General features: G+C 40.5%; 1 protein-coding gene across 1 annotated transcript in view; it reads left to right on the top strand.

Moving 5' to 3' along the window:
- Positions 1 to 15,687, top strand: part of IL2RB (interleukin 2 receptor subunit beta) — an 80,925-nt gene that overhangs the window by 2,650 nt on the left and 62,588 nt on the right. The window contains exons 2-7 of the mRNA XM_053721223.1: positions 239 to 316; positions 4,142 to 4,253; positions 9,507 to 9,582; positions 9,814 to 9,919; positions 10,594 to 10,742; positions 11,545 to 11,707. Of these exons, the coding sequence (XP_053577198.1) occupies positions 259 to 316; positions 4,142 to 4,253; positions 9,507 to 9,582; positions 9,814 to 9,919; positions 10,594 to 10,742; positions 11,545 to 11,707 (664 nt within the window). The 5' untranslated portion in view covers positions 239 to 258. The remainder of the gene's footprint in view (positions 1 to 238; positions 317 to 4,141; positions 4,254 to 9,506; positions 9,583 to 9,813; positions 9,920 to 10,593; positions 10,743 to 11,544; positions 11,708 to 15,687) is intronic.

Below are 15,687 nucleotides of genomic sequence, written 5' to 3'. Positions count from 1 at the left end.
GTTTAAATATGAGAATGTGGGGTAAAGAGGATCAATCAACTGTTTTTAAAGGGACATGAAAGCTACAAAATGTTTTTCATGATTCAGATAGAGGCACTTTCCAATTTACTTGTATTATCTAATTTGCTTTGTTTTCTTGGTATCCTTTGCTGAAAAGTATACCTAGGTCAATCTCTCAGCCATATTATTTTCACTTCTGTCTGTCCCACTGTTAGTCACCAAACCCCTCTTCCTCCAGGTAAAAGACATCTGAGCGAGATGTGCGTCTCCCAGCACAGCCTGATATATCTGCTTCCTCTTCTGTCAGCTGTAACAGGTTAGTGTTATACACAGGTTACACACATATGACAGTTAAATGTGATAAATAGATAGATAGATGATAGATTGGACCTCTTTTATGTCTGTCCGGAATTGGCCACAGCAGAAAAGAAAAGATAAACAATACTCAAGTGGCTTTTTAAAATGGTATATTCTCAGACTGTAACAACATGTGCACTTTGATTTTAAGACATTTATTTTGTATGCAGATATTTTCCAAAGCCCTGATTAATTTCTACTGCAAAGACAAAAAAAGAAAAAAACTTTTTAATGTGAATTATTAGTAAGAGATGGTCTGTGAGGGGCACAAAAATACATTATCTATAAGGGGGGAGGGGAAATATATAAGGGGTTCAGACAAATGGTGCATAATCTGTACAGGGAAGTGTAGGGAGAGGGTGTATGATCAGTAAGGGTGATGATCTATGAGGGGTGCAGGGAGAGGGTGCAATTCGGTTCGGTCCGAATCGAAATTCGGCCGAATTTTGTCCAATTCGAAATTCGGATCGATTAGAATTTCCGAATTGCGGCAGTGCCCAATCTACCAAATAAATCCGAATCGATTCGAATTTATTCGGATGGATTCGGATGGCCATGTATTACACTAGTATTGTACAGTATACTAGTGTAATACACAGCACATCCCACTTAACAGTGCCGAAATTCCGAAAATCCGAATCGATTCGAACCGAACCGAATTTCACACGAATCCGAAAGAATCCGAATGAATCCGAAACGAATTCATTCGATTTCTTCCGAATTCGAATCGATCCGAACCGAAATTCGAATCGGTCCGAATTGATCCGAAACGAACCAAAACAAATTTTTCGCGGCTGCACATGTCTTATGATCAATAAGGGGTGATGATCTATGAGGGGTGCAGGTAGAGGGTGTATGGTCAGTAAGGAGTGATGATCTATGAGGGGTGCAGGGAGAGGGTGTATAACCAGTAAGGGGTGATAAGGTATGAGGGGTACAGGGAGAGGGTGTATAATCAATAAGGGGTGATGATCTATGAGGGATACGGGGAGAGGGTGTATGATCAGTAAGGGGTGATGATCTATGAAGGGTGCCGGGAGAGGGTGTATGGTCAGTAAGAGGTGATGATCTTTGAGGGGTGATGATCTATGAGGGGTGCAGGGAGAGGGTGTATGATCAGTAAGGGGTGATGATCTATCAGGGGTGCAGGGAGAGGGTGTATGATCAATAAGGGGTGATGATCTATCAGGGGTGCAGGTAGAGGGTGTATGATCAATAAGGGGTGATGATCTATGAGGGATACGGGGAGAGGGTGTATGATCAGTAAGGGGTGATGATCTATCAGGGGTGCAGGGAGAGGGTGTATGATCAATAAGGGGTGATGATCTATGAGGGATATGGGGAGAGGGTGTATGATATGTAAGTGGTGATGATTTATGAGGGGTGCAGGGAGAGGTTGTATGATCAGTAAGGGGTGATGATCTATGAGGGGTGCAGGGAGAGGGTGTATGATCAGTAAGGGGTGATGATCTATGAGGGGTGCAAGGAGAGGGTGTATGATCAGTAAGGGGTGATGATCTATGAGGGGTGCAGGGAGAGGGTGTATGATCAGTAAGGGGTGATGATCTATGAGGGGTGCAGGGAGAGGGTGTAAGATAAGTAAGGGGTGATGATCTATGAGGGGTGCAGGGAGAGGGTGTATGATCAGTAAGGGGTGATGACCTATGAGGGGTGCAGGGAGAGGGTGTATGATCAGTAAGGGGTGATTATCTATGAGGGGTGCAGGGAGAGGTTGTATGATCAGTAAGGGGTGATGATCTATGAGGGGTGCAGGGAGAGGGTGTATAATCAGTAAGGGGTGATGATCTATGAGGGGTACGGGGAGAGGGTGTATGATCAGTAAGGGGTGATGATCTATGAGGGGTGCAGGGAGAGGGTGTATGATCAGTAAGGGGTGATGATCTATGAGGGGTACAGGGAGAGGGTGTATGATACAATAAGGGGTGATAATCTATGAGGGGTGCAGGGAGAGGTTGTATGATCAGTAAGGGGTGATGATCTATGAAGGGTGTATGATCAGTAAGGGGTGATAATCTATGAGGGGTGCAGGGAGAGGGTGTATAATCAGTAAGGGTTGATGATCTATGAGGGGTACAGGGAGAGGGTGTATAATCAGTAAGGGGTGATGATCTATGAGGGGTGCAGGGAGAGGGTGTATGATCAGTAAAGGGTGATGATCTATGAGGGGTACAGGGAGAGGGTGTATGATCAGTAAGGGGTGATGATATATGAGGGGAGAGGTTGTATAATCTGTAAGTGGTGAGGATTTATGAGGGGTGCAGGGAGAGGTTGTATGATCAGTAAAGGGTGATGATCTATGAGGGGTGCGTGGAGAGGGTGTATGATCAGTAAGGGGTGATGATCTATGAGGAGTACAGGGAGAGGCAGTATGATCAGTAAGGGGTGATGATCTATCAGGGGTGCAGGGAGAGGGTGTATGATCAGTAAGGGGTGATGATCTATGAGGGGTGTAGGGAGAGGGTGTATGATCAGTAAAGGGTGATGATCTATGAGGGGTACAGGGAGAGGGTGTATGATCAGTAAGGGGTGATGATCTATGAGGGGTACAGGGAGAGGTTGTATGATCAGTAAGGGGTGATGATCTATGAGGTGTGCGGGGAGAGGGTGTATGATCAGTAAGAGGTGATGATCTATGAGGGGTACAGGGAGAGGGTGTATGATCAGTAAGGGGTGATGATCTATGAGGGGTGCAGGGAGAGGGTGTATGATCAGTAAGCGGTGATGCTCTATGAGGGGTGCAAGGAGAGGGTGTATGATCAGTAAGGGGTGATGATCTATCAGGGGTGCAAGGAGATGGTGTATGATCAGTAAGGGGTGATGATTTATGAGGGGTGCAGGGAGAGGTTGTATTATCAGTAAGGGGTGATGATCTATGAGGGGTGCATGGAGAGGGTGTATGATCTGTAAGCGGTGATGATCTATGAGGGGTGCGGGTAGAGGGTGTATGATCAGTAAGCGGTGATGATCTATGAGGGGTACAGGGAGAGGGTGTATGATCAGTAAGGGGTGATGATCTATGAGGGGTACAGGGAGAGGGTGTATGATCAGTAAGGGGTGATGATCTATGAGGGGTACAGGGAGAGGGTGTATGATCAGTAAGGGGTGATGCTCTATGAGGGGTACAGGGAGAGGGTGTATGATCAGTAAGGGGTGATGATCTATCAGGGGTGCAGGGAGAGGGTGTATGATCAGTAAGGGGTGATGATCTATGAGGAGTGCAGGGAGAGGGTATATGATCAGTAAGGGGTGATGATCTATGAGGGGTACAGGGAGAGGGTGTATGATCTGTAAGAGGTGATGATCTAAGAGGGGTGCAGGGAGAGGGTGTATGATCTTTAAAGGGTGATGATCTAAGAGGGGTGCAGGGAGAGCTTGTATGATCTTTAAGGGGTGATGATCAATGAGGGATACAAGCAGACTGTGTATGATCAATAAGGGGTGTTGATCTATGAAGGGGTGCAGGGAGATGGTGTGTGATCTCTAAGGAGTGCAGGAAGAGGGTGCATGATCTGTTAGGGATAATGGTTTATGAGGGAGGCTAATCTATAGTCTGATTGGAATCTCTAACATGCACCAGATGCTGATCTTTCTGTTTATTTATCTGCTGCATATGTATTGTGCACATGCGTGATTAATATGTACTGTGCACATGCGTGATTAATATTTACTGTGCACATGCGTGATTAATATGTACTTCAACTTATAAGCAAGATTACTGACTGTTGTAGCAGTCTATTCACATTGTGTTCTTGTCACCTTGCAGCATCCCCGATCTTGGACTGTACATACAATGGCTGGGATATTCTGTCCTGTTCATGGAATGGAAACAATACCACCCCCTGCTTCATACAGGCCAGTGTCAATAAGAGACGACCGTAAGTGCCCACCTCACTATAGGGAGGGATTGTAGTGAATAATATGAGGAAATACAGGAAGAGGTCACAGAGAAATAGGATGCTATATGGAGCTATATGAGTTCTATGGGGAATTATTATGGAGCAATAGGAGGAGATATAGGGATGGTTATATGAAGTAATAGGAGGAGATATAGGGAGGGTTATATGGAGTAATAGGAGGAGATATATGGAGGGTTATATGGAGCAATAGGAGGAGTTATAGGGAGGGTTATATATTGTGTAATGGGAGGAGATATATGAAGGGTTATATGACTAGGAGGAGTTATAGGGAGGTGCAATAAGAGGAGTTATAGGGAGGGTTATATGGTGCAATATGAGGAGTTATAGGGAGGGTTATATGGGGCAATAGGAGTTATATCGAGGGTTATATGGGGCAATAGGAGGAGTTATAGGGAGGGTTAAATGGAGCAAAAGGAGGAGTTATATGGAGGGTTATAGAGTAATAGGAGGAGTTATAGGGAGGGTTATATTGTGCAAAAATAGGAGTTATAGGGAGGGCTATATGGAGTAATAGGAGTTATAAGGAGGGTTATATGGAGTAATAGGAGGAGTTATAGGGAGGGCTATATGGAGCAATACGCTGGATTATAGGGACGGTTATATGGTGCAATAGGAGGAGTTATAGGGATGGTTATATGGAGTAATAAGAGGAGTTAAAGGGAGGGTTATATGGTGCAATAGGGGGTGTTATAGGGAGCATTATATGGTGCAATAGGAGGAGTTAAAGGGAGGGTTATATGGTGCAATAGGGGGTGTTATAGGGAGCGTTATATTGAGCAATATGAGGAGTTAATGGGGGTTATATGTGCAGTAGGAGTGTTATATGGAGCTATACAATGAGTTATAGGAGGAGTTATAGGGAGGGTTATATGAAGTAATAGGAGGAGTTATATCAGGGTCGGCTCCAGAACGAATGAAATAGGGGGGCATTTTTTTTTCACGAGGGGGCAAGCATTAAAAAGCATGTATGAGAGTCAAAATAAGAGCAGACCTACTGTGGCAGTCCAGGGGTTACATTTATCAGATCTCTGGCTGTGCAGGAGTTAGATTTGTTTATATTTCTGGAAGTGCAGCGGTTACATGTGTCATATCTCAAGGAGTATAGGGGTTACATTTATAAGATGTCTGGCAGTGCTGCAGCAGTTACATTTACCAGATTTATGGCAGTGCAGCGGTTACATTTGTCATATCTCAGGAATGTCTCCCACATATGACACAGCCAGTGGACACATACACACGGTATATATGTATATACACACATATATATATATATATATATATATATATATATATATATATATATATACACACAAACAATATATATACTGTGTGTGTATTGTGTGTATGTATGTATGCATGTGTGTGTGTGTATATATATATATATATATATATATATATATATATATATATATATATATATATATATATATATATATATATATATAATAAAACAATCTTGGGGACAAATAGGAGATGTTTTGAAACATGTAAATAATAAACATAAGGCTATTTCACTCATTGTCTCACAGCTACATTTGAAGTGTGTGTATTTGAGCACCTATAATCTGACACACATTTTACACTGATCACTGCAGATAAAGCAGGCACAATGCACACTTGTTTTGTGTGACCTGCAGTGGGGAAACCAAGGAATTCCCAATTTGCTTCTTTATCTGTGGCTGCCAGGATATAAAGCACAATAGGGAAGGGATACTACTCTCACACACACACATTGGTTATATGGCTGTGTTGTCACAAATTTACTTCTGCCTTCCCTCTCACTGACTGTTAGCTTCTCCCAGCACTTCCTGCAGAGGTCTGATGATGTCATCATCTCACTTCAGCTCTGTAGTAAGTGGGTTAGCAGGAGGAGGGGCATTGCAAGCCCTAGGTTAACTGTGAGAGCACCAGCAGGGAAATGCAACTTTATTTGTTATCTGGTTGTAAATAGAGGAGAGTAAAGAGATTAGCTGGGCCCTCCAGTGGAGGATCTCCAGGGTCCAGTGGCTGCAAATGGGTGATGCAGCATTTGGGACCCTGGACGTTCCGTCACTTTTAAAATCACTTCTTTTGCCCTGGGGGGCACAGCATTCCATTTGGGGGGGCATTGCCCCCCAAAGCCCCCCCTTAGAGCCGACCCTGAGTTATAGGGAGGGTTATATGGTGCAATAGGAGGAGTTATAGGGAGCGTTATATTGAGCAATATGAGGAGTTAAAGGGGGTTATATGTGCAGTAGGAGTGTTATATGGAGCTATACAATGAGTTATAGGGAAGGTTATATGGAGTAATGGGAGGAGTTATAGGGTGGGTTATATTGTGCAATATGAGGAATTAAAGGGGGGTTATATGCGAAATAGGAAGAGTTATAGGGAGTGTTATATGGAGCTATACAATGAGTTATAGGGAGGGTTATATAGTGTAATAGGAGGAGATATAGGGAGGGTTATATGGTGCAATAGGAGGAGTTATAGGGAGGGTTATATATGGTGTAATAGGAGGAGATATAGGGAGGGTTATATGGAGTAATAGGAGGAGATATAGGGAGGGTTATATGGAGTAATAGGAGGAGATATAGGGAGGGTTATATGGTGCAATAGGAGGAGCTATAGGGAGGGTTATATATAGTGTAATAGGAGGAGATATAGGGATGGTTATATGGTGTAATAGGAGGAGATATAGGGAGGGTTATATGGAGTAATAGGAGGAGTTATAGGGAGGGTTATATATGGTGTAATAGGAGGAGATATAGGGAGGCTTATATGGAGTAATAGGAGGAGATATAGGGAGGGTTATATGGTGCAATAGGAGGAGTTATAGGGAGCTTTATATTGAGCAATATGAGGAGTTAAAGGGGGTTATATGTGCAATAGGAGTGTTATATGGAGCTATACAATGAGTTATAGGGAAGGTTATATGGAGTAATGGGAGGAGTTATAGGGAGGTTTATATTGTGCAATATGAGGCGTTAAAGGGGGGTTATATGTGCAATAGGAAGAGTTACAGGGAGGGTTATATGGTGCAATAGGAGGAGTTATAGGGAGGGTTATATGGAGTAATAAGAGGAGTTAAAGGGAGGGTTATATATAGTGTAATAGGAGGAGATATAGGGAGGGTTATATTGTGCAAAAGGAGGAGTTATAGGGAGGGTTATATATGGTGTAATAAGAGGAGATATAGGGAGGGTTATATGGAGTAATAGGTGGAGATATTGGGAGGGTTATATGGTGCAATAGGAGTAGTTATAGGGAGAGTTATATATGGTGTTATAGGAGGAGATATAGGGAGGGTTATATGGTGCAATAGGAGGAGTTATAGGGAGGGTTATATATGGTGTAATAAGAGGAGTTATAGGGAGGGTTATGTATGGTGTAATAAGGGGAGATATGGGGAGGGTTATATGGAGTAATAGGTGGAGATATAGGGAGGGTTATATGGTGCAATAGGAGGAGTTATAGGGAGGGTTATATATGGTGTAATATGAGGAGATATAGGGAGGGTTATATGGAGTAATAGGAGGAGATATAGGGAGGGTTATATGGAGTAATAGGAGGAGATATAGGGAGGGTTATATGGTGCAATAGGAGGAGCTCTACCCCGCTACCTCAGATTGTCTCCACCCCTATAAAATTGTAGTCATTTTTTTAACACCCCCCACCCCTATTTACAGAGGCTTATTATTTCTCTCTTATTGTTTCTCCTTAGAAAATACAGTCCTAGAAGACAAAAAACGAGAGGCGCTCTTGGTGCAGCAAATTCCAAACAGGGGCAAACTATGAATACACAATATATACCATGTACTCACAAGTAAAGTTGCACAAGCAGTGCAATATCGTGCAGGCCGAAACTTCTGAGCCGTTCGGCTGACTCGCAGTGGCTGAAGCAGATTGTATCCAAAATGAGGCTCCAATCCTGATACTCGTCACCTCTCAGGAACGCCAACAGGAACCGATCAGTGCTGTAGATATCTGGCACTCAGCTGAGAGCCCAACCAGGCGTTTCACTCCAACAACAACAGGAGATAATAACAGGTCCAGAGCAAGACTTAAAATAACATATACACTTTATTAAAACATATAAAAGTGTTGCTTAGCAAAGCATTTCTCGGCTGAATGCCGTTTCATCAGGCCTGATGAAACGGCATTCAGCCGAGAAACGCGTTGTTAAGCAACACTTTTATATGTTTTAATAAAGTGTATATGTTATTTTAAGTCTTGCTCTGGACCTGTTATTATCTCCTGTTGTTGTTGGAGTGAAACGCCTGGTTGGGCTCTCAGCCGAGTGCCAGATATCTACAGCACTGATCGGTTCCTGTTGGCGTTCCTGAGAGTTGACGAGTATCAGGATTGGAGCCTCATTTTGGATACAATCTGCTTCAGCCACTGCGAGTCAGCCGAACGGCTCAGAAGTTTCGGCCTGCACGATATTGCACTGCTTGTGCAACTTTACTTGTGAGTACATGGTATATATTGTGTATTCATAGTTTGCCCCTGTTTGGAATTTGCTGCACCAAGAGCGCCTCTCGTTTTTTCTCTTCTAGGACTGTATTTTCTTCCTGCCATTTTGGAGAGAGCTGCTGTACATCGTGGGATCTGGTCTATGGTTCATATGGACTTATATATATATTTTTATTTACTTTTCTGATTTGGGACTTTATTAAGTATATTTAATATATATATATATATATATATATATATATATATATATATATTTTTTTTTTGTTGCTATTTAGGTTTTTATATTATTATTAATTTTATTTATTTACTTAATAGTTTATGTAGTATGGTCTTAATCTATGCCCTAAATACTAATAGGCTTGACAATTGATTTTACATACGCTCACATTTTCGATTTATATTGGCGCACCTCCTATATAGACCCTGATAGTGCAGCTATTTAGGTTTCTTGTGGTTTTTGTTTCTCCTTATCCTAACAAAGATAGATCTTTAACTGCCTTATCTCTCTGGCGCAACTACCACAAACCTCATGTCTCCCCTCTCTCAAGCTGTAACCTCTGTGGAGTAGGACCTTCTTTTTTCTTAATTTGTTTATTCTGTTTTATGTATCATATTTAACACAAATTACTATCAGTGTAATCCCCTACTTATATACCCAGCTCTATGGAATTTGAGCTATACAAATAAATGATAATGATAATAATAGACAACTAATAGTAATGAACAGAATTACAACTTTATTTTTGTCTTTCACAGATTATTTGGTGTTTGTGCTTTGCCCTTTGGGGTTATAGAACGTAATTGTGCCTTACAACTAAACAATTCCGCTAAGGTAAGTACCAACCTGACCTATCAGAATGCTCAGTCTTGCAGAACTTTCAGAAGCTGGACATTCTGATTGGCTCCACCTTGACTAATCATCCTCATTGAATTGTAAATCCTGCAACATTTCAGTTACAGACGACAGAAAAAAATAGATATTTACTGTATCATTGATGTATTAATAAAAGTTGTCTTTATCGTCCCCTTTTTTAATGCACCGATTTCCTTTTATTTTTTTCAGAACCTTCATGCTCTGACCTTTTCTGATGAGGTAAAGCTAAACGTCACCTGTGAAAAGGATACAAATGAAACGGTGTTGTTATCTAAGTTCTCCCCTTACAAACATTGTGAGTTTCAGGATCTCAAAATTATATTGTTTGAGCAATGAAATTAAATTTATATTAGATGTAACATTTTTAGAAGTATTATTGATAAGGCTAAAACTAGATTTTTGGCTTTTGGGATATGTCTGTTTGCCACCTATTTTCCTGGTCTTCTTATGGAGTTAGTCTTCTATATCCTTCTCACTCCCTAAAACTCCCTCTTTTTGGGTCAGGTTGCTTCTCTCTCTCACCCCTCAGAATCTTCCTCTAATGGGTTCAGCATTCCTCTTTTTTTTTCCCTGGATGTCTCTTTTGGGATTAGACTCTATTCTCCCTCGAGCTCTAATTGGGTTAGCCAAACTCTCGTCTGTCTCTCTCTCTCTCTCTCTCTCTCTCTCTCTCTCTCTCTCTCTCTCTCTCTCTCTCTCTCTCTCTCTCTCCTAAATCTCCATCTTTTGGTGTCATTCCATCTCCTTCTCTTGAATCTCCTTCTTTTAGGTCCAGTCTTCCCCTTTTGAGGTCAGTTGCCTACCTCACTCCCCAGAATCTCCCTCTTTTGGGGGTCAGTATGCATCCACCCTCTCACCCCTTGAATATCCCTCTTTTGGGGTCAGTCCCTCCCTCTTGCTCCCCTGAATATCTATCTAATGGGTCAGTCTCCCTCATCCCTTTCACTCACCTGGTTATGTTTTCTCTAGTGAAGTTGGATCCTCCTGTCTTGCTGGATATCATGGAGAACACAGATGGAGTTTGGAACATCAGCTGGAAAAGTCACAATAATAACTACCATTTAACAGAGAAAAGGGAGTTTGAGGTTCAGTACAAGGTCTCAGATGTTAGTTGGGAGGTGAGACTCTCAGGCTTTCAAGTTTGGAAACAAAATATTTCCAAGTAGATGCTATTAAGGGTTTGAAAACCCATGAATGAAGTATGTTTATATTTGTCCAGAAATATGGAGATCTAATAGGAGAGGTGTCTGGAAGGGTCTTGCCAAGTCAAGTGGAGGGGTTGATGTGCTGCTGAACTCTGCAGAACAAATTGTGTAGTACCTAAAAATGATGTACACACGCAGCTCTTGATATATCTTGCCAATGGCATGATTATCAATAACTTGTCAGCATGGAGAGAAATCAGACAAAAACTTTGGAATTTTATTGTTCTTTTTTTGGGGGCGGGGGTTGTTAAAGGACTTGAAATATTATGAATATAAAATCTAAGAAGTTCTGTATGAACAAACGCAATGATTTTACCAGAGCTTTTACTTTGGTTAATATTTCCAGCATTAATGTGATTATCCCTTGACTGTAAATATTAACCATGGACTTTTACGCTTTTTTTACTCTCATCATTAAAAGTATAGGGAGCATTAGTTACAGCTAGTTCACACAAGTGACGATGCAATATTCTTTTAACGCTCGACTTGTAATACAGATTTATTAGTACAAATATATCAACCTTACGACCGTACTTGTGATTCTCACTGTAGCGATCACACTCCACTTGTGACTTAGGCCTATATGTGTCAGAAATTCTTTATTATTATTTCTTAAATCTTCACCCAAGTCGTGTCCTGTGTCTCCTTCAGAAGAAATATACTACATGCATAATAGATCTATTATTTTGTATTAAACTCTTTCTTTTTTTTTCAGATTTCCAAGAATGTATTTGACAGACATAATGAATTATCTGTTCCCCTGATTAACCTACTTCCCGACACATTGTACCAAGCCAGGGTTCGAGTGAAAACCAAAACCCAGGGAAGCCAGTGGAGTGATTGGAGCATAAACAAAACATGGAGAACGCAACCAATAGGTACCACATTTGTATGATTCGTATCAGCTTCCAATGTGTCGGGTGTGACTGTGCATACTTATTCAGTACAGCAGTTAAGGGACAGTTTAGTCAAAATTAAACTTTCATGATTCAGATAGGGCATATCATTTTAAACAACTTTCCAAATTAGTTTTATCATCAAATTTGCTTTGTTCTCTTGTTATTCTTATTTCTAATTACAGGCTGCCTCTTATCTCTTATCTGAATGCATTTGACAGTTTTTCACAGCTAGACAGAGCTAGTTCATGTGTGTCATATAGATAACATGGTGCTCACACCGGTGGAGTTATTTATGAGTCAACACTGACTGGCTAAAATGCAAGCCTGTTAAACGAACATGAGGGGGCTGTCTGCAGAGGCTTAGATACAAGGTAATCACAGAGGTAAAACGTATATTAATATAACTGAGATACGGAGTAGTCTGCAGAGGCTTAGATACAAGGTAATCACAGACGTAAAAAGTATATTAATATAACTGAGATAAGGGGCAGTCTGCAGAGACTTAGATACAAGGTAATCACCGAGGTAAAAACTATATTAATATAACTGAGATAAGGGGAAGTCTGCAGAGAATTAGATACAAGGTAATCACAGAGGTAGAAAGTGTATTATTATAACTGAGATAAGGAGCAGTCTGCAGAGGCTTACATACAAGGTAATCACAGAGGTAAAAAGTATATTAATATAACTGAGATAAGGGGCAGTCTGTAGAGGCTTAGATACAAGGTAATCACGGAGGTAGAAAGTGTATTATTATAACTGAGATAATAGGCAGTCTGTAGAGGCTCAGATACAAGGTAATCACGGAGGTAAAAAGTATATTACTATAACTGAGATAAGGAGCAGTCTGCAGAGGCTTAGATACAAGGTAATCACAGAGGTAAAAAGTATATTAATATAAATGTGTTGTTTATGCAAAACTGAGGAATGGGTAATAAAGGGATTATTTTTTTAAACAATACAAATTCTGGTGTAGGCTGCCTCTTTAAAGGATAATAAAGTCAAAATAAAGTTTTCTTGATTAAGAAAGAGCAATTTTACCATCTCATTTGCTTTGTTCACTTAGTATCCTTAGTTGAAATGCATACCTAGGTAGCTTCTGGAGCAGCAACGCACTACTGGGAGCTAGCTTCTGATTGGTGGCTGAACATATATGCCTCTTGTCATTGAGTCACCTGATGTGCTACTGCTAATCCTTCAATAATAAAAAGAGAATGAAGCAAATTTGAAAATAGAAGTAAATTGGAAAGTTGTTTAACCTCTTAACGACCAGCTGCAGTCCTGAACATCTCTCTGCCGCGATCTCGCTCAAAATAGAGAGATTGCGCTATCTCTGCATCGGACAGCGGTGGTGCCGATTGTTGGTGGGTGGGAGTATAAGGAGGGAGGCAGGTGGGTGGCCCATTGCTGAAGGAGGCGAAAGGAGGGCAGGAGTGGGTGGGACCACTCGGCCACGTTACAGAGACTAATAAAACACCAAAAACTCAGTCATCGAGTGGAAGGAGGGAGGAGGGGCAATGAGGAGGATCCAATGTGGGATCCGTTAACAGAAAGGGATCTGGGAGGGGGAGGGGGTAGTGTATTGAGGAGAAAAAATTGGACTTTTATTTTTTTAAATTGCCAATTTTGCAGTAAACTGGGTACTGGCTAGGGTTGCCACCCGTCCCTTAAAATACAGAACAATTATAAGTTACACATGCTGCAGGGTGTGCAGGGAGGAATATGAATAGTGCTGTCTAGAAACACAATTCATGTTCCTCCCTGCATACCCTGTAGCATGTGTAACTCATAAGTGTTCAGGAAAACATGGCCGAGGTGGCAACCCTAGTACTGGCAGACAGCTGCCAGTACCTAAGATGGTACAAATAGGTAGAGGGAAGAGGGATAGAGAGCTTTTGGGGGGGAATCAGGGAGGTTGGGGGGTTAGGGGGGAACCTACACTACAGCAAATATATTTTAAAACAAATAAAAATAAAAGGCTTTTTATTTTCATACTGGCAGACTTTCTGCCAGTACTTAAGATGGCGGTGACAATTTTGAGGTGGGGGATGGAAGAGAGCTGTTTGAGGGGGGTCAGGAAGAGATCAGGGGGTGGGAGACTGATCTCTACACTAAAGCTAAAATTAACTCTAAAAGCTACCAAATTAACCCCTTCACTGCTGGGCATAATACAAGTGTGGTGTGCAACTGCATTTAGAGGCCTTCTAATTACCTAAAAGCACCTTCAAAGCCAAATATGTTTGCTATTTCGACACAAAGGGGATCCCGGAGAAGCATTTACAATTATTTGTGCCATAATTGCACAAGCTGTTTGTAAATAATTTCAGTGAGAAACCTAAAATTGTGAAAAAAGATCAATACTTTGGGTTGTCTACTAAAACAAAATATATAGTTTTGATAGATACATATAAAAAAAAAGGCTCTATTTCTGTTTGAATGTAGTGATGGCAAAAATACTAAAAATGCTCTGGTCTATTAGGGAAGTTTTTGTCTGAAATGCCCGGTCCTTAAGGGGTTAAAAGTGTATGTTGTGCTGTATCTGAATCATAAAAGATAAAAATTGAGTTTCATGTCTCTTTTAGGCACATGATATTTATAAGAAAATTAATTTGGTGCATTAAAGGAATTATACAACATAAAAAGACACATTGACTAGAATATGCCGTCCCATAATAATTCAGTCAATTCAAAGAACAATAGATGCATTTTAATTAGTTTTTAGTAATATTGTTCACCTTGTCTTACATAAGGGGGTCACAGATTATTATTTTAGAAGCATTACAGCATATATATATACATATAAATGTATGGATATCCATATAACATTGTTACAAACATTGCTACAATGAATGTTACTATATAGTGCTCAAAAAAAATGCACATTTCTAAGCCTATCTGAGTATGCTCTTATGGAAAATAGCAAAGTTTCAACTAAGGATACCAAGAGAAAGAGTACATTTAATAGAGTAAATTGGAAAGTGTTTTTTTTTTTAATATAATTTAAGCTCTGTTACATGTGCTAGGTTTGTATGCAGTTTTGTGTTACACAGCAGGGTACATCTAATAGTGTAATGTGTATGCAGCATTGTGTAGTTTTGTGTTACACAGCAGGATACATCTAATAGTGTAATGTGCTTGTAGCATTGTGTAATTTTGTGTTACACAGCAGAATGTATCTAATGACGTAATGTGTGTGCAGCATTGTGTAGTTTTGTGTTACACAGCAGGATACATCTAATAGTGTAATGTGTCTGCAGCATTGTGTAGTTTTGTGTTACACAGCAGAATGTATCTAATAGTGTAATGTGTGTGCAGCATTGTGTAATTTTGTGTTACACAGCAGGATACATCTAATAGTGTAATGTGTGTGTAACATTGTGTAGTTTTGTGTTACACAACAGGATACATCTAATAGTGTAATGTGTATGCAGCATAGTGTAGTTTTGTGTTACACAACAGGATACATCTAATAGTGTAATGTGTATGCAGCATTGTGTAGTTTTGTGTTACACAGCAGGATACATCTAATAGTGTAATGTGTGTGCAGCATTGTGTAGTTTTGTGTTACACAGCAGGATACATCTAATAGTGTAATGTGTATGCAGCATTGTGTAGTTTTGTGTTACACAACAGGATACATCTAATAGTGTAATGTGTCTGCAGCATTGTGTAGTTTTGTGTTACGTCAGCAGGATACATCTAATAGTGTAATGTGTCTGCAGCATTGTGTAGTTTTGTGTTACACAGCAGAATGTATCTAATAGTGTAATGTGTGTGCAGCATTGTGTAATTTTGTGTTACACAGCAGGATACATCTAATAGTGTAATGTGTGTGTAACATTGTGTAGTTTTGTGTTACACAACAGGATACATCTAATAGTGTAATGTGTATGCAGCATAGTGTAGTTTTGTGTTACACAACAGGATACATCTAATAGTGTAATGTGTATGCAGCATTG

The sequence above is a fragment of the Bombina bombina genome, chromosome 7, assembly GCF_027579735.1.
Source record: "Bombina bombina isolate aBomBom1 chromosome 7, aBomBom1.pri, whole genome shotgun sequence".
NCBI classification, from domain to species: Eukaryota; Metazoa; Chordata; class Amphibia; order Anura; family Bombinatoridae; genus Bombina; species Bombina bombina.
Note: the sequence above shows the minus strand (reverse complement) of the source record. Positions and strands in the feature narration are given on the sequence as shown.